Source organism: Scatophagus argus, chromosome 23, assembly GCF_020382885.2.
Source record: "Scatophagus argus isolate fScaArg1 chromosome 23, fScaArg1.pri, whole genome shotgun sequence".
Taxonomy (NCBI): domain Eukaryota; kingdom Metazoa; phylum Chordata; class Actinopteri; family Scatophagidae; genus Scatophagus; species Scatophagus argus.
Genome location: NC_058515.1, coordinates 13,232,141 through 13,255,708, shown reverse-complemented (window position 1 = coordinate 13,255,708; position 23,568 = coordinate 13,232,141). Strand labels below are relative to the sequence as shown.

The following is a 23,568-nucleotide window of genomic DNA, read 5'->3' as shown; positions in this document are numbered from 1 at the left end:
TTCGTGAAAACCTTTCTCGCGAGAAATAAAAAGCAGCTCAGTGTTAGCCGCGCACACTGAGGTCTGCTGGTTGATGTGTTTCCTCTAGGGGGCACTAAAAACGCACATCACGGACGTCACAAGACATCATCAATACTGCACGACGCAGCTTAAAGACGCTCTCGCCATGACCGAAAACAAAACGGGTTTTTCACACTAGAACAGGGACAAAATGAAGTAATTAAAGAAATTAAAATAAATACATGCATGGTAGAGAAACTACTAAAACAGTATACTAGGATGATTAGCATGTAGTACATTTAAAATGGGACCACCCAGCTGTAGTTTATAATGAAGCCTCACACCACCTCAGCCGTGAAATGCCAGGAAATAATTCAGCATTTTTGGAAGTTGAACTTTGAATTAAAAATGTGCGAGCGGCGCCAGTTGTCATTATCATTTAAATGACTCCCATAATTCACAAATTAGTTCAGGATCTGAGTGCCAGACTGGATCGGTTTTCAGTCAGTGTTTCGCGGTCTGACGAGACGCAGGCTGGCGTCAGTGGGTAAAGCGCACATACTGTTGACACACCGACAGGAGCTCATCGTCACATTAATGTACTGTGTGAATTACTTATGCTCGGTCTGTGTGAAAGCTGTTATCTCCGTGGAGCTCCTGACATCTCTTCTTGTGTTCTTCCTCACAAGAGCAGGGATGACTCACCTGTTTTAAAGATGCAACATCAACAGCCCCCATTGTCCTCTCTAACTCCTCCTGTGTCTCTATCCGTCCTCCGTCCTCCCTCTCTGTACTTTTGTCCCAAGATGGGTGGATAGAAAGAGATAAGGTGATTTGTTTTTAGCCACCCGACCTGCGTGCAAACAGTTTCTCCTCAAAGTGAGGCATCCACCATTGGAAAGTGGTGCCGACCACATTCCGGGAAGCCGTTAGAGCCTGACGTTCTGCTTTTTGAAATGTCAGTTTTGTTGGCTTTTGTTCGCTTTTATCCAAGTCGATGCTGAGGTTAAGAAAAGTTTCTCATGCAAGTGAGAATCCAAACCGAGCCACATCTGGTGAACGACAGCCAGGCCTGCACAGTCGAGGGAGAGGAGGAAGTTTAATTGTGGGAAAAACTCCAGTTAACACCCAGTTAATTTAATTTTTATTGTGTCTGTTGACCACAGTAGCACTTTTCAGTAAAAAAGAAAAAATATGAAACAGTTTGCTACATCCTGTGTTTGTTAACTAGGTAGCTGCTGTCTCCAAAATGTGAATAAATTTCATCTCACGTTTAATTTGATAGCATTTATCCAGCAAGCCTTTTAACTTAAGTTATACGACAGGATAAAACTAAAAAAAATCCAAAGTTAATTCACTGTACGTTTTCATCAGGAGATAACTGGATTCGTTAGCGCTGAAAAGTAATCATCGGTTTTGATAGTCATGTGTCAAATCTTCATCCATTTCACCTTCTCAGATGTGCCGTTTTGTCTCTTTGCTTTGTGAGTCGAGTATCTGGAGGTTTTGGCCTGCTGGTCAGACAAAACAAGCGAGCTGAATATACGTCAGAACGTGTGAATCTTAAGAATAACCATCAGATTAACACACACACACACACTCTTACAGGCCACGGAGAGGTTTCATAATAAATGCACAGACAAACAGACAGGAAGTGATGAGTGGACGCCGCCATGCTGCAAAATCCTCCAAGAACTGCTCCCTCGTAAATGAACACACTTCCTCACACACACACGCAGATAAGCCAAACAGATAAGCAAGCCATTCCAATTGTGTGGGTCTATTCTTCCCTAATATGAACTCACACACACACACAAACACATACAACAAACACACACAAAACACACACAGATTCCTCAGGACAGTCAATTTTCTGTACACAGTGACACAGATTGTAATCATCCACAGACATGACAAGCATTTTAATAGAAATCTGGCTGAGCACATTTCAGTGCTTATAGCAAATAGCCTCAAGATGTGTGTGTGTGTGTGTGTGTGTGTGTGTGTCCGTGTGTGTGCGCCTCCATGTGTGATCCTCTATCTCATTCAGTAGCCGCTCAGGGAAAATGTGACTTGAATTCTGATGCGTTTAATTGAAACCTGTTTTATCCTCCATTTACCACACTCATCTGGAGGATTATAGATGGAGACAGGAGGACGGAGGAGGACGGAGAACAAGGAGGAGAGAGGGAGATAAGAAGGTTAAATGGAGGAAGTGGCAGAGGGAGTGAAGGGATGCAGATAGGAGGAGGAAATGGGACTTTTTTGGCATTATTAGTGCAATTACTCTTCGCATTACAGTCATTTTACTTGCACAAATCCACAATTACCATACTTACAGCACAATCACTGTAATCACCTGTCAGTCAAGTGAGGCTGCTTGTGATGTCATGTTTTCCGCACCGGCCTTCGAGGTAACCACCCAGCCAATGAGAGCAACAAGTGTTGGCCAATCAGAGGCAGAGCAGGGCAGGTGATGCCTTTGCCATCCATAGGAAAAAAATTAAAGGCTCTCACGAAGGTTTACCCTCACAGATGACGAAAACGTGTCTCAGAAAAAGCACACGGTGTTGAGAGGATGAACATGTCAAAACCCCACAGATGTCTCCGGGCTACAAGTAGCCGCACGGCAACGAGAATAATTCTGTCTTTCTGCAAAAAGAGCTTCCCACCTCTAGCTGTTTATTGTGACGAGCCTGAGTGTTTGAGGGACAGAAGTAGAAGAAGAAGAAGAAGAAGAAGAAGAAGACAGGGCCAGGCGGATGTCAGGGCAGGCACTTCCTGTGCAGCTCCGCCTGCAGAGGATCAATCTCAGTTATTGCTCCTGGCATGCTCACTGACTGCTGTGAGGGTAAATGTGTGTGTTCACGTGTTCCTACTTTTCACCGGACCGTCAAGAGTTATTAGCACCGTGAGTGTGTGTGTGTGTGAGAGAGAGAGAGAGAGAGAGAGAGAGAAAGAGACACCTCTGAATAATTACATTAGCGCCAATTAGCAATGCATGGAGGCGACACATACCTCGCTTTGTCTATCAATTATCTCAACCCCTGGTGGGATGATTAGAGATAGTGGGGGGGGTGTTAATAGCAACATTAGCGTTTGCATATCTTCAGGCATTGGTTGTATTGTCTTGCAATACGAGTTGAGCAGCTGACATGCTGCCTCTACGTGATTTCATCCTGGGACGCGTCAACGTTATTTTGGTTGCCCAGAAAGCCACAATTTTCTTCAGCGCTGGTTGCTTTTTAAATTCTTTTCTGTCTCTTTGTTTTGCTTTTTTTTCTTCCTTTTTTTTTTCCACACGGGCGTCTTGACGTGTGTCACTGCTTCATGTTAGCATGAATGATTTCTGTGAACTGGCTACAGAAATCACATCTAGATCAAATCTCCTGCTGACACGCAATCATACTATAAAGTAGGTGTAATTTGGTCACGTGTCGTAATCTGACAGCAGGCCGACGAGGCCGTCTGCGTGGAGGATTTTATTTTCCTCACCACGGGACATGTCTGTCCTCTCTTATGTGTGTGTGTGCGTGTGACGCCAGGGCGAGTGTGTTTTGATATGGAGAGCATAATTCGCCAGCTTTATTGGAAAATTATCTTTTGGCTCAGTATGACACCAAAGATTTCGTTCTGGCTTGCTTTCAAAAGAGACAATTCACTTTTGGGTCTTATGTTTTCATTTTCCAACGAGCTTATCTCGCTGTAACTTTTAATAAGCTGGTGACATCTGATCCTAGCAGTGCCTGGAACGTACAGGCTTTTATTCTGAATAAGAGAGCAGGAAATGGTTAATTCGCTGCTGCGTTTGCTCCTCACTGCTTGTACCGTTTGTCACTTAAACCACTGAAGGTTAATGGACTACATGCCCTCCTCATACTGATGCTTTTACATGTCTTAACCCATTACCAACACATTAGATGCATCACTACAGATGATTTTCCAAAGCGTACAATCAACTTCTATGTGAATTATTCATTATTATCATGTGTTTGTAATTCATGGTATCAGGAGGTCATCCCACACTGATCACTGGTCCATCACTGTATGGACACGTCCTATAACACATATCACTTTCATCTGCTCTTTCTGAATTAACAAGATACATTATATAGACAAAAATATAGGGAAAGGGCTGTTCGCCAGGGTTTGGGCTCGGCCGCTGACCTCCAGCATGACTGTGCCCCAGTGCACAAAGCAAAGCTCCATAAAGACATGGTTGGATGAGTTTGGTGTGGAAGAACTTGACTGGCCCACACAGAGCCCTGACCTCAACCCCATCCAACACCTTTGGGATGAACTGGAACGGAGATTGTGAGCCAGGCCTTTTGGTCCAACATCAGTGTGTGACCTCACAAATGCTCTACTGCATGAATGGGCACAAATTCCCACAGAAACACTCCAACATGTTGTGGAAAGCCTTCACAGAGTGGAAGCTGTTAGAGCTGCAAAGCTGTCTGTGTGTTTAGAATGAGACAACATTAAAGTTTCTGTTGGTGTGATGGTCAGGTGTCCCAATACTTTTGTCTGTGTAATGGATCTCAAAATACTAAGAGAAGCTCGTCTTGCAAATCTATCTAGTTTCATTTTTGTTTGGTTGAGACACTGAGAGCCACTCATTTATTAGTATGTGTAGGCGTGTGTGCGTATGTGTCACGTAGCTTGACAGATTGGACCGGTGACAGCCAGACAAATACAAATACTTACTATATATTACTATTATTATTATAATTATTATTATTAATTATACTATATATTTTTACATACACATACTGAATTCGTCTTCTGCATTTGACCCATCCTTAGTTGAACACACACATGCAACACCCGGCAAATTACACACAGTGAAACACACACAGGAGCAGTGGGCAGCATCAAGCGCCCGGGGAGCATATTGGGGGCTAAGTGCCTTGCTCAAGGGCACATCAGCCGGCTAATGGAGAGGGGGAGCATTTGTCGCATTAATCACTCCACCACACCCAAATCTTTCCTGGCTCCGCCAAGCCGCCTCTCCAACCTCTAGGCCCGGCTGCCCCACATACATACAAATGAGCTAAAGGTACTTGAAAGAAGCAATAACTCAATTTATTTAAATAAAAAAGTTAAAATCATAAGCAGTATCGATCTCGATCAAGTTTGCTCAGCCTTTTGCTACCGTCACACTATGCTTTAGCAGTTACCAGTCTGATAATAACAATCTGTGACATTTTCTGATCAGACGGTGGATCTGTTTTCCTAAAGTCCTGGACCAGACAGACCACTCCTCTTTGTATGCACAAGACGTGTGTCTGTCTGATCCCAAAGTTCTGATGCTTTGTGAACTTGATGGGGTAGAAACCACTCAGAAACTTGCATCAGCATAATCATCAAGTTGCCAAATATTTATCTATTTTCTTCGGACTCTGTTTTCTGTTGAGTAAGAGCATCATCCATCCACAGCTCCCCAAAATGTTGTATCACTTCTCCAGGAAATGTGTTTTATAATTAATCGAGGTAAAATAAACGCAACATTATCATTGGTAACGAAGTCTTTGTGTGTTTGTGCACAAACTGGTCCCTTCAATCCATTACAGCAAATGAAAACAAAACACCAGTAATGTCCAATCATTTTTCCTGCCATCATTCATTCTCATTTTGGATGACACACACACACACACACACACACACACAGGCTCAACACAAATGCCATTTATCCGCCATCATGCATCCTAATCTATTCTACCCTTTCTGCGGTCCAGACAGTTTAAAAACAAATCTACGAGTCCAGACAGAAGCAAGTCGAAATCAATGGATTTTACAAATCCTCAGCCCCTCAGAGCTTCCCTCCTCCATCAGTGCCTTCTGGACGGTCGTGGTGAATTGAAAGGCGATGGTTTATTTAATAAAATAAAGACCACGCTATCGTATAGCATAAAAGTAATTTTATTTGGAGTAGCTGGAGGAGTCGGGGTGAGGATTGGATGAGGGTCGTGCTCAGTGGGATGAAAGCGGGTTTGTGAACGTGGGCCTGGATCGTCTCTCAAAACGTGGCGTTTCCTCTACATCCTAAAGTTTCCTTTTATAACCAGATAGCGTGAACTACAAACTATTTCTTTCCTCTCAGTGGAAGCTCTGGGTCTGTGGTGCTGCTTGGTTCAGAGAATGACAGAAAAGAACCCAAGATCTTTTTAATTAGCTAACAAGCATTTTTACTTGGGCAGTTTTCTGTAAGTTTTGGTGCTTCGCCAGCGTGTGAGGCTGATAGAGCGCAGGGTTGCGGAGCACTTTGTACTGAGGGATTGAAGTTCTCCAAAAGTTCAAAACATAAAGTTGTTCACTCCCACAGCTCTCAGCCAAAGATCGTATCAATTATGAATTAGTGTAAAGTATTAATTCCACAAGCCCACAGAGCAGTCAGAAGGCAATAAGATGCTCCTGGAGTTGTGTGTGCACTGAAATATTTATTCCCACTGGTGCTTAAAAGAAAATGAAATACTGTTCAGCTGCTCTGATTGGCCAACACTCACTCGAACATTTGCACCCGGCACGTCTCATACAGACGCATACCTGACACGCGGGGGAAACCGAACCAACACCGAACTCGACAAACATTGACTGTGCTGTTAAGGTTCGATAAAGGCTGGAGATGGTGCGATATTTTTATCCATTTATTATCTTAAATGCTGCTGCTGCTGCGGACAGCATAGATAGCGTCATTTCCTTTCATAAAGGACGATCTGGTGTACTCTGTGCTAATGGAAAGGAAGCAGTAAAGCACTTTGCCTTCAGATTCAGGGCGCTCGAACAGCCCTCATCACGCAGTTAGGAACCTTCTTCAGGAAGTAAAGGACTGTTTATTGTTGTTTGGGTGTGGCTTCCTGCTTACCTGATCATCATTACCTCCTCAAGCTGCTTATAATTAATATCATTATAGTTCACTCAGTCTTCACCAGTTTGTTCAGGTGTTTGAAGCGTTAGTTACATTCAAATTTCCAGCTTCCAGTGTTAACAAATCAGTGTGCTTATTTTCTGCCGTTACTGTTTATTGTTATTGAGTATAAAATGCTGAATCCTGCTGTTTTGGAAAGAGCAAATAAATTCTGTTGTTTAGAGACTGAAATGAAATGAAAAGTAGCAGCAGCTGCTTCTCGGCCTGTTTAGAATTACTGAATCTCCTGCTGACATCCTCACAAAAAGGCTTGTTAACAGGAAACGCACAACACGACGTTACGTGGTGTTACAGATTAGTTGGTCTGGTGTCCAATCAAAGTTTTTATGACTTAATGAGCCTCCTCGTCTCTCTCGGCGCTTCCCTCCCTCCCCGGTTGGTCTGCAGTTTTAGCAACACAATTTAGGGATTAAATTGGGGGATTTCAGGATTGCGGTGATATTAAAATCATGGTACCCCTCTCGCTCATTCAAAGAAGATTAATCCGGTGAAAAGAAAAGGGAGGAAATGAGGTCGACGCGAGTGTTTGGGACTGAGTAAGAAAGTCTGGAAATGATGAAGTGATTAAAACAAAAAGACACTTTGCAGGGGAGGAAAACGACGCCCATGACTTCACCTCTTTGACGCCGAGCTGGTGAGACTGTGAGGCCGACACACACACACACACACACACACACACACACACACATAATGCACAAGGAACATCACTCAAGCTTATCAGTTAACAGCTAAGTTTGAAAGTAATGACATTCTGTTCGAGTAAATTGTGTGTACTGTACTACGTCCTTATTTCACCTGGAATAATTTTAGCACTGCTAAAGATGACGCCCTGCTGCTTTTTGTCCCCTCCCCCACCCCCTCCAAAGTGTCTTGTTTGTGTTATTTCAGAAATCCAATTTCCTGCTACATTATTCACAGTAAGAACTGAAATGGCTGTTTAAAAAATTTAAAGTTTGAAACACAGATTGTCTCTTAAGATAGAAAACGGAGATGTTAAATATAAAGTGGCTGCACAGGGTCTTAAAAACACAAACAAAAAGCACAGGATGGTGTGAGAGATCACTAAAAATCCAAAAGGTTTATCACATTGGAGGAATGAATTTTTATCAGTCAACTCCAGCCAAGAGTGTAAAAAGATTTTGTCTCATGCTTTGGCCCGATTGTGGCTTGTGGACTGAGTCGAATGGCAAAAGGTTCAGTAAATTAGTAGTTTATGAGCTGAAATTGCGTCATGATGGCCGATGTATGAGAGCTCTCAGACTGACTTCCTGAGGTTGTTCCTAAAGCCCATCACTGGATTGGATTCTGAGAATGTGAACTATTTCCTTTATGGGTTTTTATGAGGTGTTAACAGTTCGACCAGTGCATGTTCAAATGAGCTATGACTTTTATTTTAGCACGCGTACATTTTGCTGCTAATACTGAAAGATGTTGCTTCAGATGCAGATTTTCTGAATGATTCTTTTCCTTCTAAATGAGCCTCTTTCGGGATGTTCTGCTCAGGTTAAGGATGTCATGTGAAGTGGCTCCCACAGAAGCAGCATCCCATTAGGAGCACAGTGGTCTTGTTAGCGAACTCTACGGTTGCGGCGGCTTGAGTCGTTTCCCGGCAGACGTCCTCCTCCCTGAAGATGAAATGAAAATTACAGCCTTGCATCAGAAAACAGCGGGGTGCTCGGTGGAGCTCTGGCACCGAAATGATTGGAGTGGGAGGCCCGAGTCCAAAGAGTTGCTTGAAATGCCGGCTCGCTGTTCTCCTGAGCACTGTTTTGACGTGAACTTTGTAAAGCCTGTGAATGTGCAGCGCAGGGACACGCCGAGCGTGTAGCGTCGGTTTGGTACACTTTCTGTCCTCTCCGAATGGCCGTCTGTGCTGCTGCTCGTTTGAAACGTCATCAGACATTTTAGGCTGAATTGTCTCAATAATTAAATTGTGCAGAGGGCTCAGGATTAAGAGTCAAACTATTTCTGTTCCAAGAGTAGAAGAAGAATTGGAGGACAGAGAGGAGGGTTTGGACTGTTTACTGAGTCAAACTTTTCTCCTCTTACAGTTCATGAGGTACGGAAAATGAAAATCTAATCTCATCATCTGATTTTATGTTTTTAAGACACAAACGCTGAAATCTGCACATTCAGTGTTTAACATTCCAACAACAACAGAGCTGGTTTAGAAGCCAGATGACCTGCAGAGTGTCTCACCGGCCTGTCAATCCATGAATGTGCCGACTCTGACACGGTTTGATGACGTTCTGGGGATGCGAACGAGCTCCGATTTTCTGAGCAGCAGTTCTTTCTCTGCGCTATGATGAAATTAATCCCATTTGAGTGTAAAAACTTTGCGTGTGCAGGATGTAAGCTTCTTATCCGTCGCCGGTGGAGCAGGCCCAGAGTGATGCCTGCTGTCTGCTCTGAGGACGTCCTTTTCCCACAGTAACACACCGACTGCTCAGACGTCTGAGGCTGCGGGAGGAGAAAGGCCTCTAATTACTTTATTGTGAATATGAGCGGGATCATCTGCAGAGTCCCGTGCATCCAAACAAAAGCTGCTTGTTTGAATTCGCAAACTTAATTGAACAGCTTCTACGCCGCGTTTCCCGTGGCGGAAAACAAAAGCAAAATCGCAGCTCGTGTAAATCAAACCAGCCATTTCAACTTTAGCGTGTTTACATTCAAATGCTGCAATTAACTAATCACGATGTGATTGAAACCCCGAAGAGAGTGAGGTGGTGTAATTACAATGCTCTCTGATGTTCTGACTGTAAGAAGGGTGGAATGCGAGCGCCTGGGTCTCATTACCGAAGTGTACTTTAGTCATGTTAACGTCTTCTGCAAACACACACACACACACACACCTCTGCAGATCAACATCTTTGTAAACTCCCCGCTTCCTTCCATGTCAGTGTTCTTCCATTTCACAGGAAGGCAAACTTAGAAGAATCTGTTGGGTTTGATGACAAGAGGTTGGTGGTCTGTAGAAAAGAGAGAGTGACTGTCGCCTGCAGCTTAGCGTGTAAAATTGGGGTCGCAAAGTGGCGTTCGCTTGCCCATTTCACGGAGATGGCGCCACTGAACCTTCTCGATCAGGCCACGCAGCAGGCTGATTAGCTGTGCATCACCCTGATGTAGTGATGACTCGCAGGACTGATTGGCGACATGCTAACTGCTAACACGTGTTAGTCACAGTAGCTGCTGTGCTTCTTCCAAATACAGTCTGATCTCCATCTGTTGGCGCCTGTCACATCCCGCACGCCAAAACATTTCATACGGCAAAGTACATGAGAATTTCACTTTAGAAGTCATTACATCTTCTCTAGCAGGTTTTTGTCGTAATGTCAAAAGTTTGTCTTCAAGTCAGTGAAGCTAATCCCGGCCTGCTGTTTGCGCAGTGGACGGTCGTGGAGGAAATACAAGCACTGAAACTGACGAGTGGCGGAAAAGTAACTTTTGTCTTTCAGCAGAGTTTTGTTGAGTCAGCACACTGCGACGCTCTGCCTCACGTTCACGCCGTGGGTCCCGTTCACGCCGTAGGTCCCGTTCACACCGTGAGTCCCGTTCACACCTGCCAGCTGCTGCACAAACACATGCAGTGCAAGCTGCTGAAGGTTAATCTTTCGGCTCAGAGCTGGTCAGTGCAGAGGCAGACATCTATTTATACTCACTGTTTGTTTTCTTACAGGGTTGCGACCTTTATTAACCGTGATCTCCATTGACATTTAAAGTTAAAAAATATCAACAGCGCTTGCATCAGTCCATCTTGAAACCTTTAATCGCTCCTAAGGTGGACTTTAGTTCTGTTTCACTCTGCAGTGGCTGCAGTAAAAATAACTTTATCTGTAAAGCACCTTTAAAAGTCTCCTCGCTGGGCGGCAGCTGGGAAGGACAAAGGGAGGTGATTGGCTGACAGGTAAACAGAGAGGGAGGCGGTCCAGGAGAGGTCCAGCACATCGGGTCATAACATTAAGGTTCAGTCCTGCAAGGCTTTAAATGACGTTGGATGTACGATTGGTGTGTAAAGGTTAAATCTTCTTTTCTACCAAAATGTGTGACCTTCAACACAACAGCACATTGTAGTACAGGACCTGGATGAGCTGAGGGCGAGCTCATCATCCTGGTTTCAGTCTGCAGTGATTTGAGACACGTGTTCCTTAACATTTTAACCGAAGCCGCCATCTTCACTCTGTTTTCTGTGAACGTAATCAGTCGGTGATTATGTCTGAGAACACAACACAGCCGAGAAAACAAGCCAGCGATGCACGTAATTTCTAGGAGATGGGATTGCACGTTCGATATGCAGTTAATTTAAGTTGTTTGTGCTTATTTTTGGAAACATATTTTTTGTTATGGATGGTGACAGCACAGTAACGTCTGCCAAGCCTTAACATGAAGGCAAGAAGGAGAGGAAGGACTTTCAAACTCTACGATTTAATGAGGATTAATGAAAAGCTGCATTAAAGCAACCCGGAGCCTTGGGCAAACATTTGGAAGAGACAAATCAGGATGTTTACTCTCACCGAACAGTTGTGGGTCACAGCTGGAATACACAAATAATCCTACATGTTGTGTTGAGCTGAAGTCTCCCACTGCAGAACATTAATTTGAATTTTCATTATGCATGATACACGTAATGTGACAGTGATGTGACAGAACACACTTTGAGACACACAGCGAGTTCCCCCAAATCCAATTTGCTTTCTTATTTACACAAAGCATGTGTGTAGTGCATGTTCTGTCACAAACAGGACATGAAGCTGGGATGAAAGTCGGCTTACTGTTGCCAGCGTAGTCGCACAAAGCATAAAAACTTTAATGTTTTCTCTCTCTCTCTCTCTCTCTCTCTCTCTGAATTTGAGTGTGTAACCTCCCTTCAGTTTACGTTCGTCCAAATCGTATCAATCAGTTTCACAAAATGTCCTTTAAGCCGTGCAAGTCTTCAGTGATCAGCATCTTGTATACGTAAAGTACCCGCGGCGTGCGACCGCCGCCCCACCTGTCAGCGATGCTTTACTTGTACATGACAGGAAACTTGAAGGGACAAAAAGGAAAAAGCAGATCTAAGTAACACTGAGTTCAGATTTCTCTGGGACGGTTTGGATTTCACTGCCGGCTTTTGATTCCCCGCCCCTTGTTTGCAGAGATCAGTCTCTCCTTGACATCAGGATCTGCTCTGAGCATATAAATCATTGGGAATTTGATGCTGCGCCTTGTGATGCACTCTGATAAGGCAGGTGTATTTTTCACATGCATTTGCAAAAAGAAAAAGTCTTCCCTGGAGCAGCTGCAGTTCACTGCACGCAAATGAAACCTCACAAGTGTGTCGGAGAGGCAGACGGGGGGAACGAGAGGGTGAGTGATGGTGAGAGGAGAGGGAGAGGGATGAGATGTGAAGGGGCTACAGGTGCAGAAATGCCTCAGTCTGATCTCTAATTCTGTATCTGGAACAAACACAGACGCTCCAATCCAAAAGCAGAGAGCCGTGCCAAGCTCCGGCGCCAACAAAGCCCAAAGAACGGTGATGAATTTACAGCCGGTCTGCTTGACAGATATGAAGACGGGACAATCGCTCAACGTCAAAGTAGCGCCAGCTCGGTAGTTAAACTGTGGTTGGTGGCACGGAGAGAAGCGTGTAAACGAGCCGAAAGACAAAGGTGGAGGAAAAACCGTCGGGGCGTAGTTCCACGTTGGCACATTAACATGAGAATACAACATTTGGTGGATATTTTAATCCAGAGGTGCTCTCTGCATTGCAGCATGGGAAGGCCCCAGGAGGACGGGCTGTGGCAGGAATATTGGATGAGAAGACTGACGCCACCGTCATGTCTGCTCTCTGAACGTGAGCCAGTTACCTCGGCTTAGAACAGAGACTGGATGATAAATGAATAAAAATAAATAATTTGCGAAGCAGCTTGTGTCTAACGAACTGCTGTGACTGTTTAATCAGAGTCAGGTGGTGATGAGAGACGCAGTCATGCTCTACCTGTGACTTTGTCATGTATTTAAATAGAAACTACTCAACAGTCCATGCAGCTTTGGCCCAAGTTAAAGTGCATTACATTTACACCGTTACATACACCGTTACATTTCAGTTTGGACTGAGTGCGAATGCCTCGTTATTCTTTCTTTTCCTAAGCTAAGACCCCCCCAAACAAGTCCAATAATAATAAAAAAAACCTGTCATGTTTCACAGTGTCAATCTGTGTTTCGTAGCTGTTGGTATTTAGAGCAACATTTCGGGTGTTTTCTTCGGAGGTCACACAGGAACGTTCCGGCAGATAAACAGGCGTGTCAGATAGCTTATCAAAGCGCAAAAACTGTCTCCGCTGTAATTGAGATAAGCTCCCTCACCGCTGCTATTCCCTCCAGTCGTCCACCCACCAAACAAGCCTGAATGAAAACAGCTTGCAAGGGCTCACACGCACGCACACGCACACACGCACACACACACACACACACACACACACACACACACACACACACACACACACACACACACACACTATACATGGGGTTATGAAGCAGTTTTATATCACCCAGAGCTGTTTTAGTCTGCACTTGACTGAATGCAGCACTGAAGTCACTGGAGTGATGCCTGGCCCACTCAGCTCTATTTTAACACCCCGAGTCATCTGTTGGTGTGTGTGTATGTGTGTGTGTGCGTGCGTGCGTGCGTGTGTTAATGGCACAGCAGTGTGAAGGTATTAAAAAACCTCCAAAGGCTCCTGCCTGAGGGAATTAAGGTGTGCTGCCGCTCATCGCACTTGCTTCGTTAAACCCTTGAAACAATAAGGTTGTCACCCTGAACGCTCAAGCTCTTCTGATTTCTCTTCAAGTCCTGACTGCAGTGAAATCTTCAGCGTCAGAATGTACTTGAAGTAGCAGGAGTAAAAATACTCGTCATGCAGTGTCATGTTTCAGAATAACGTTTATTTTATTATTACATTAATGTAATGGAGTGAAAAAAGCACAACTTGTGCTGCTGATTTGTGGTGGGTTGGAAGTACAAAGCAGCAGAAAACTGAGATATTTAAGTACAGTGCAAGTATACTTGAGTAATTTGACTGTGGTTAGACTGGAAAGGACACTGACAAGCAGTTAGATGTATTTTTGATTATTTCAGCTCTTTGTCTGGCCAGAGGTTTCCCAGAACTGGTACACTCTCGGAAAAAATGGTACAGTTCAGTACCTTAAAAGGTACAAACCCTTGTCTCTGTGGCAGTACCCTTAGAGGGTACAGAGCTGTACCTTGCGAAAGGGGCACATATTTGTACCCTCATGCTTTGTACCTTTAAGTGCCTGATGTGTACCTTCAGGATCAAATTTGTACCTTTTCTGGATGGTACAACTATTGTACCTTCAACAATGATACAAACCTGTACCACAATGGTACCACCACAGTGACAAGTGAATTTGTACCTTTAAAGGTACATCATTTGTACCTATAAAGACACATAATTGGTACATAAAAACATAAAAAAAAAGACGTTTTTTTTTTTTTTTTTAAAAGCATGTGTTTATTGTATTGAAATACAAAACAGTAAAAACTGATTTCACCATAGTATTGTAACTTCAAATGTCTTATTGAATAATTCATCATCAATCAATATCATCAATAAATCAGTAATTTCATTAGTATTTTAATTACAAATGCCTCATGGCAACAAACAACCTTCCTTCAACTGTGTATGTATCAAGGGCTTGAAAACTAGACTCTTGCCCAGGCATTATACAAATCCAATCATCATACTTCACTTCATAAGCATGAAAATGCTTGTCAAAACAGAATGGGAATAAAATTCGTCCACACAACAACCACTGTGTATCAATATTCAAAATGAACTTAATCTGAAAAAACACTGGAATATATTCTGAATGGACAATGAACACATCTCTTACTGCATACTTCACATTATTTAATACTGCTTCATTGACCCGTTGAAAAGTTTTTTCTGACACATTAGTAGACTGCAGTCCAACATGGTCAAGAATGGTGTTTTGAAGAGCAGGAGGCAAGGATGAAAATGAAATCTTTAAGCTAGTGCCTGGCACCTTTTCATAATCACCTAACATATTTTTTTGACTGAAATTCAAAACATTGTTTAAACTGATGTCGTTGACTTAGAGTCATGGATATGTTAATGAAGTTTTTAGAGTTTTCAGCAACCGTCTGTATATTTCAGCAACAAGATGTATATGTTTGACTTGGGATCGATACCTCCCATGAATGTTACCAATGGTGAAATATACAGCAGAAAGTTTGTGTTTACCACGTTTAGCACCCAGAGGATTAACTACCTCAAATTCGTCCTGATAGAAGTGTAGACGTAGGGCTTGGTTCCATCCACCTTGATGTTCACGGGGAGTCTACGCTCGCTGAATATTCGTCTCCAGTTTGATGTGCCGGCCACCTGAACAGTTGGGTAAGGTGTAGCTGGATCTCCCTAAAAGACAGGCAAAAGATGTCACCAGTGAAATTAGTAAAGAAATCACATGAATCAAATAATTTTTATTGCTATAATTATTATTACTCTGTACGATTGAAAGTTGAAATAAAATGGAACCACAAACATACATCATTCAGTGCAATGTAGTTGTCCAGTTTCTCTTTGAAGATAGTTGGTAAGAGCACCAAGGCAGCTCGGAACTCTAGGTCTTCCAAAACAAAAGTGAATACACAATAGATTAAGAATAGCAAACAAATAACAAAACCTGAAAGTGGGAAAAACAAATTCAGACCATAATAATCTAGACAAACAGGTGCATAATTCTAGACAAAATACATCACTTTGATTAAATACCGTCAACTTCCTCTGAAGTTACTTCAGCTCTGGCCTCCAAATATTCCTTCTCCAGACAGGACTTCCCATGGACTGCTTTCAGCACAGAGGGTACCAGACTTCTGAATGATTCTCGGAAACGTTGGCTTAAATCTGTGATTTTGCAGATTCGTCCCATTTCTTGATACAGCTACAACCAAATGACATATTACAAACAAAGAACATAAAAGAATGGCGCAAATTAGAGCAAATTTCACTAGTACAACATACTAATAAATATTCATTTGAATATTCTTTGGTTATTCAGAGAACCACAGAAAAGTTTTTTATGTATTTGTACAAAGGACCAAACCATTTTAGACATACCCCACATGGTGTTTTCAGGAAGGGATACTTTCTGATGGCCTCAACAGCTGACATTCCGTCTTGTTGCAGCTCACATCTTCTCAAGAGAAATGTGCGTCTCATTTTTTCCTCCACAATGGTTCTATCTGGTTGAGTCCGTTCATACTGCATTTGCAAGACTTTTACATGGGCATCAATTGAGACAGCATCTTCGCCAATAGGACCTTCTTCAGACTCATTTCTCTGCAAGTGCGCGTGTGCACACACACACAAACACACACACACACACATACACAGATATCATATTAAGATGCTATGCAACCTGCAGATTGCTTCAGATGCTATTCTGCTGTTCAATTAAGGACCTACCATTTCACGTCTTCTTTCACACGTAGTCTGGGTTGGTGCCTCTTTGGACTTGCCTTTGCGATGACCAAATTTTGCTTTGAATTGTTTGACTTCTTCTTCATCCACGAGTGGTGAACGTTCAGTTTTGAACTTCCTTTTCAATGACATGTGCCAGGTGTGCTATTCAAAATAGTCATTAGCAAAGGTTACTTTTGGCACTGGACTATTGAATTTAATAACAGAACAAATTGTCAGAGCGTATTGAGGGCATTCAATTTCAAATACTTACATATCCATTCCCTTCTATATCCTTCAAAAAAGGGTATTTGGTAACAAGTGCCTTGGCAACCTTCACATAATCTTCACCTGAAGGATACCTATCACAAAAAAACATCACAATATCACATTTCCCCACATGCTTATGAATGGGCAATTTGCTAAAAAAAAAAAAAAAAATGTCAGAAAACGCAAAATACAACAACAACAACAAAAATCATAGAAATGTGTAGTTACACTAAATTATTGCATCATACTGCAACACAGCAAAAGTGCTGCACTCATTGGAAACAAATTAGTCTTTTTTTAAGGGCACCTTTTTTATGTGAAACGTGTCAACACAGCAACAACAAAAAAAAAAAAAATAGAAAAATGACAATGTTGGAATTTGGAACTACTTTTACTAGAAACTTAAAATACTTACATTGTGTACTGAGCCATGGTTTCTTGAAGGACACCAACTATTTTGGTGCGATAAAATCCAGTTTTATGGCATGGTTCTTTACTGTCCAATTTAGTCTGTATGCTCTTGGGGAATTTTGGCACAACAAAGACACTGGGAAATCTTTGTGACACTTGTGGACTTTGAGCACAACTGTATGAAAACAGAACAAATAAATGTAAAACAAAACCCTGGATTTTTTCAACTTAAGTCTGTATTTCTGCATGGGACCGACTCAAACATGTAGAGCAATTTACATCTTTGCCCGCCTTGAGTCACGCCCAAGCAGAAATACAGCCTACAACAGAAAACTGAAATAAATGAACAAAACTATTGCTCTTTCAAGGAAATGCAGCAAATCTGATGGTGAATGTTCAAAACCCACCTCGACTCAGACACTGTAGCTGGAGCCACAACACTGTTGCAAATGTCTGTCTTTAGCTCTTGGATGACTTTCATAAATTTGACCTGCTTTTTGAAGGAACCCTCAAAGAGCTGGGAAATCATATGGTCTGTCAGGCCATCATTGACTGTTTCCCCATCGACTTCATATTCTAAAGAACAAAAAATATACCATTATTTAAGCTTTGTTTTGTACAATATAAATGTATCCCAGTCATCCATTAAACTGCTATGGTCACATGCGGTACACAGCCTAACAGCCTTTCACTGTGTGTGCGCGTGCGCAACTCAGGAAGCTTCCACACAGCAGCACGGTCAAGAATGGCTTCATGATATGGTTTTCTTAGAAAGAGGGCTAAATTAGGGGTACTTAAGTAGTGATTGGCAGATAGGTCGGTGTGTCGGTGTGTGTTATGACAGAAATATTTTTTCACTTTCCATATAATTAATTTGGAGGAGTAACAACGGGTCACTGATGGCACCAGTTAACAAACCACACAGAAATTAAACATTTCTAACCCTACAGTAACATTACCATTAGATCAGGGCGCACGATTCTCAGAGTTCATTATCTCTGTTAGCAGGCTACCTAGCACCGTGGCATAGCTAACTGATCAACTGACCTAGCCTGGATATTAACCAAGGCTAATTTATCAAACTCTTAGCGTCTGGCTTGTTCAAAGCGAACAACATGATAATGACATAATATGGACAATTGTTGGCCTATATCACTATATTTCCACATCTTTTTTTTCAGGTTAGTGCAACCTCAAGCACAAGTTAACTAACATTAGCTAGCTGGCAAAATGCACATGGAGTCAGCTAGCTTGCCAAGCAACCACCAAGGATTATCAAGCCCTGACATTTTACAAAAATGCGCCTATTATCGCCAGCGAGCTACTTTCATTTACCTTTGACCCGATCCCAACACTGCTAAATTTTAAACAGACATTTCAAAATAAGTAATGTTAAGACGACCCCATGTAACATCTTGGACGTGAGGGGAACTTGTGAAAATTCTTCAACTAATCATCGATAGCTGAGATTAGCTAGAATTAGCCACAACTCACTGATACTGTGCTGTGACAGCTATTAACAACGTTTACTCACCTGTGAATTTTTTCCGCTCATCCTCTGTAACCTCCAATCCACATTTGGAAAGCTGCAACAGAATCGAATGCTGTCTGCAGACCCGCGAAAAATGAATAACGAAAAAAAAAACGAAATGTCAACTTTCAGGAGTCGACGGACGCGCCGGCGCGTCTTTTTGACGTCACCGATTTAAGATGACGTAGCTGCAAGACGCAGCCTCGCTGAGTCTCCGTTTTAATTTGAGTCAAAAGTTAGGACTTCAAACTATATACAAGTTTTTAAATTTTCTTAATATGTCAAGTAAAACCCGAGTTATGATAAACAATACACGCGATGTTTTTTCCTGAGCACTCGGATTTTACATTTTTGTGTGATTTTAGGTCCAGTGTGTTAATACAGTAGGTCAAAATGAAAAATTAACAGTAAAGTCACACTTGAGAGATTGTTCTGAAAAAAATGATACCAAACAAGGCAAGGTAAAACATTTTTAAGTTGAAATATAAAGGTAAAATCAAAAGTATTCAAAAACGGACAATTATACACAGGACTCCCTTTTGAGAGGGTTAATCAGTACAAGACTAAATATTTTCTCCAGTCCAATTTTAAACATTATTTTCTCCTCCCGTTTACTGTTTCCATGGAGACAAAAGACCAAAGCGCCATACAACTAGATGAATACAAAATTAGACGAATTCAAGTCTTCTACTGCATTACTTGTGGGTCTATATAATTTTGTTTATTTTTTGTTTATTTTGTCAATTTTGTTATAAATACAAACAAATAACATTGGAGAGGAGAGGTCTTTTGACAATTGGCAGAGCACATGGGTACAATACCCTATGGTACAAATACGTACTTTCCCCAATTTTGTACTTTGAAAGGTACAACATAGTATCACATAGGTTCATTTCTGTATCCTTTAAGGTACAACAAACTGAAAGGAACAGTTTTGTACCTTAGGGTTTAATATTTGTACCCCCGTGTACCTTTATTTCTGACAGTGTACGTCGGACACGTCCGACCGCCTCGGTGCCAGCACTTTGATTAATGCCTTAAACGCTAGGAGCTGCTCATGCAAAGTTAATGAAGTGTCTGAAAGTGTTGCCTGATCTCATTCCAAGTGCCGGAAGCCAAAATCCGACAGTATCCATCCATCGGTGCATCCAACTTATCAACGCATGCACAGGAAGTTTTTGATGGGACAAACAGATTTAAGCATCTAAAAGTTGGACCCATTTGTGTAATTTTTATTTTCTTAAAGCATTTTTGTTTCGGCAGTGAGAACCCAAACCCAAACAAGTTTCCCTTCACGGCCAACCTTTAACTTTTACTCGCACATTCTCTGCTCTGCTGTTTCTCCCACCGTTGCCCATCACCTGACCTCCCTTCACCTACCTGCTCAGATTTGAACTTAAACCTAAACCGCTTGTCTCTGAGTCGTGCACGGAGGTTCAGCCAGCACTTCTGTCCAAAGCAGATTCATTTTTTTCCCATAGCAGGAGAAATTTAGATCGAGTGTGTTGCTATATGCTTCTTTGGCATTAATAGAAACCTCTGTGCAGCAGTTTTATGGGTAAATAGATAGATAGATAGATAGATAGATAGATACTTTATTGATCCTAAGGGGAATTCAAGTAACACAGCAGTGTGGATTCATTTGGTTTCTCCAAGTGCATGCAATGTTGAAATGGTGGACATGACATGCGAGCACTTCCTGTCTGCCTCTGCCTCACATGACGGCGATGTGATTTGATGTTACTCTTTTCTTTTTCGGTGCTCGTTTAAGCCGCGTCGTGCACTTCCTGTGGGGCAACGTGGCTGAGAAGACGGCCGAGCGCATTTAAATCTTTGACTACGTGATGCGATTTTAAGTCGTCTTTTGAATCTTCCGGCGTATCACAGCATCGACTGAGGTCAATAATTTACACTGAGTCAGTTGGAGATGAGGATGAGGTGGGAGAGACGAAGGGTAAGAAAATGAAAATGTGCTGTAAAGAGGCAAAATGAGGGGAGGAAATGGGAGGGAGATGGAAGGAGTGGCCCAGTGAGTGGAGGAAGTGGAGCAGAAAAATGAGGTAGGAGAGAAATAAAGGCAGAGTGACTCAGAAAGAGAGGGATGGTGATGAGGAGAGAGCACAGGTTCTGTCTAATGCAGTATTTATGATTTCAGCACACTGGGCTGGTTTTATTAGAAGTATTTTATCTTTAAAACAAAGCGCAAAAATACCAGACTTGGTGGAGGATGGTTTGAGGTGAAGCAGCACGAAGAAAGATGGAAAGCAAAAAACCCCAACCACAATCCTGCATCATCGTTAGGACGAGAGCTCGCATGGAGATGAATCTTCCTTTGCTATCCGGAGCATCTGGAAGCTGATAGGCCTGAAAAAGGTTAATCTGATTTAGTCTGGCCATATTCATTACAGAGCAGCATTAAAATGATCCATAATGATTCTGCCTAATGTATCTGCAGTTACTTTATTAGAATAGGTTTGATAAGAACAGAGAGAGGAGACAAGAGGAGGAAGGAAAGACAAATAACACAAGTGTAAATATCTTTTTTTTATATTAAAATAAAAATCTGGGGACACGTTTCCTTATATGCACAAGATGTGGTGGAGTCTGGTTTGCACATGACCAAAAAAAATAAAAAATAAAATAAAAATAAGCTACTTGACGGCACAGCCTGTTCCTCAGAATGAACTCTGTCCCATTAGATGATCATTTGAGGAAATGGTGGATAATCAGCGTGCAGCAGAGTCATTTTTCATGACACGTCATATTGCAGTTCGCCACAAGATGCCGGAGTCTAAGGAAGTATTGATGGGTGGAGGGACGGTGGAGCGGCGCTGCAGTCTGGGGATGACGGACCAAGACGAGAACCGACTGTGACAGCACACCTGCACTGATCACAGCTAATAAGTCAGCTTGAGAGTGAGGCAGGCCTGGTGCTTGTGTTATTCCAGCACTGTGAAGGGCAATCTGCTTTTTTCTGGGTGTAAGTACTGTCTGAGTACTGCAGAACAGTATCTGTTTTATTTAAACTGTTCTCAGCGTTTTACTTGACCTTTATTTAAGCAGCTAAGTCTCGGCGAGGTCAGAGAGCTCTTTTGCAAGGCAGAGCGAGCCAAAGAGGAGATCAAGTCAACGGATGTAACAAGACAAAGAGCCTAAGATTATGGCAACAAGCTCACAGTGATGACGCTGATCCCATCGCGTTGGCTTTTCTTTTCTGTGCATGATAACATTCGATTAGCGCTGAATAAATTGAATCTTTGGGCTTTTGACTCCTGCTTGGACACGAAAACCAATCTGAAAACTTTGTCTGCAAAGAACTGTCACAATTTTCACAAGGAAAGTGACTGAATTAAAAAGCTGACGGACTGAATCAACTATGAAAATGAGCATCATTTAAAGCGAGGGCTCGCTTGCGTGATGTGCAAGTAACGTCTCTTGCACTCGTGTCCTGGGACGTTTTTAAAGAATTCATGTGCGACAGCTTGAAACAAAAGAGGAGTTTGATGGAGTCGGGGAGAAACCACAGAGAAGCGGTGATGAGTTGGGTTGTTTAAGGTGCACTTAAATCCCCGGCGCCCGTTTCTCGTCCTCGCTGCAGTTCGAGTGCTCTGGTCACATCACAGGCGTCATTTCTCCTGACCGCCGTCACAAAAACCTCAAACCCACTTCTAACAAAACGTGTTTTTCTCTCACAGCCTTTCCAGTACATTTTCCAGTGGTGATCAGCATGTTCTCCGCATTTACAGACTAAATTACAAATGAGTTTTAGTCAAATGCAGAATTTTATCTTGTAATCTGTCCAAATCAGCTTTCAGAGCTCCACACTGAAAAGCTAAAAGCATCATTAGCTGGCAAAGTGAAGCCAAATGCTGTTTTTTTTGTTTTGTTTTGTTTTTTATCATGAAATATTCAGAAAACAATAAAACGCTTGGTCAACTTTGATAGCACGACTGCAAGCGCAGACAGACAGACAGAAAGGTGGAAGACAGGAAGGCTTAAAGTAAAGGTTAAAGGAGGACAGACAGATAATGAAGGAGGAGGGGGGGGGTTAAATTAAGGGGAATTAATTGGGAGAGAAAATAAAGATGCAGAGATGGAAAGATCTGCTAATGGAAGACGCAGCAGGGATGGATGGAGCTGATGGAATAAGATACGGCGGCTGCAGTCATTTGAGATATAAATAATGCGGCAGCTAAGTGTTTGGCGTCAGGGCAGCAGTTTCACATGACAATGAGTGAGGTTGCATCGACACAACGCCTGGAGGATCACTCCAGGCAGGAAGGGGTTTGTGCAGCAGAGAGTCAGGAAGTTGGAAACCATCAGCTTAATCTCTCAGATTCTGATGAATGGAATTAAAGCTGGAGAAATGATCTCATGTCATCGCTCATTTTTGGCATTTCACATCGGTAACCTGGTTTCTACGCTTGCAGTATTTCTGAACCTTGAGTCACTTCTGTAGGTGTGTTATTTTTGCAGTTCTCATTCTCTACGCCGCTATTTTACGTTTACATTTTGCTCTGTGTTTTCTATGGCTTTTCAGTGAGAACGCTTGAATTCTGCTCGATTGCTCTTTATTTTCATTCCTTATAATTCCTCCATTGGAATAAACATTCAGTCAGTCAGTCACCTACCTGCCTGCCATTCATTTCGGCCAAACGATACCCTGCTCTTCACGCCGATCCTGCACGGGGCACATTTTTCACATCCTGAATCGGCAGCCATCAGTTCTGCTGTTGTCCTGCTGCTCAGTTAACAGACTTTTTCTTCTAAATACTAATGTGTTTGAATTTTAAAATCTAAGACCGTCTCAAGACAACTGAAGTGCAGCGAGTCTCAGCAGAGTCGCACTGTCTCGAGTCTGTAAAGTTACAAGAGTTGTGCATGAAAGTTGTTTTTTCTGTCTTGTGTCTAAACATGAAGACAAACAGCCCTCCAATACACACACAGCA

At 42.4% G+C, this 23,568-nt stretch overlaps 1 protein-coding gene across 1 annotated transcript in view; it reads right to left on the bottom strand.

Moving 5' to 3' along the window:
- The window catches only part of LOC124055039 (sterile alpha motif domain-containing protein 3-like), a 29,253-nt gene extending 11,764 nt beyond the window's left edge, over positions 1–17,489 (bottom strand). The window contains exons 1-7 of the mRNA XM_046381633.1: positions 17,093–17,489; positions 16,682–16,769; positions 16,414–16,572; positions 16,066–16,287; positions 15,721–15,889; positions 15,495–15,574; positions 15,218–15,363 (exon numbers count right to left, since the gene is read on the bottom strand). Of these exons, the coding sequence (XP_046237589.1) occupies positions 15,218–15,363; positions 15,495–15,574; positions 15,721–15,889; positions 16,066–16,287; positions 16,414–16,572; positions 16,682–16,769; positions 17,093–17,109 (881 nt within the window). The 5' untranslated portion in view covers positions 17,110–17,489. The remainder of the gene's footprint in view (positions 1–15,217; positions 15,364–15,494; positions 15,575–15,720; positions 15,890–16,065; positions 16,288–16,413; positions 16,573–16,681; positions 16,770–17,092) is intronic.
- Between the last annotated feature and the right edge of the window lie 6,079 nt (positions 17,490–23,568).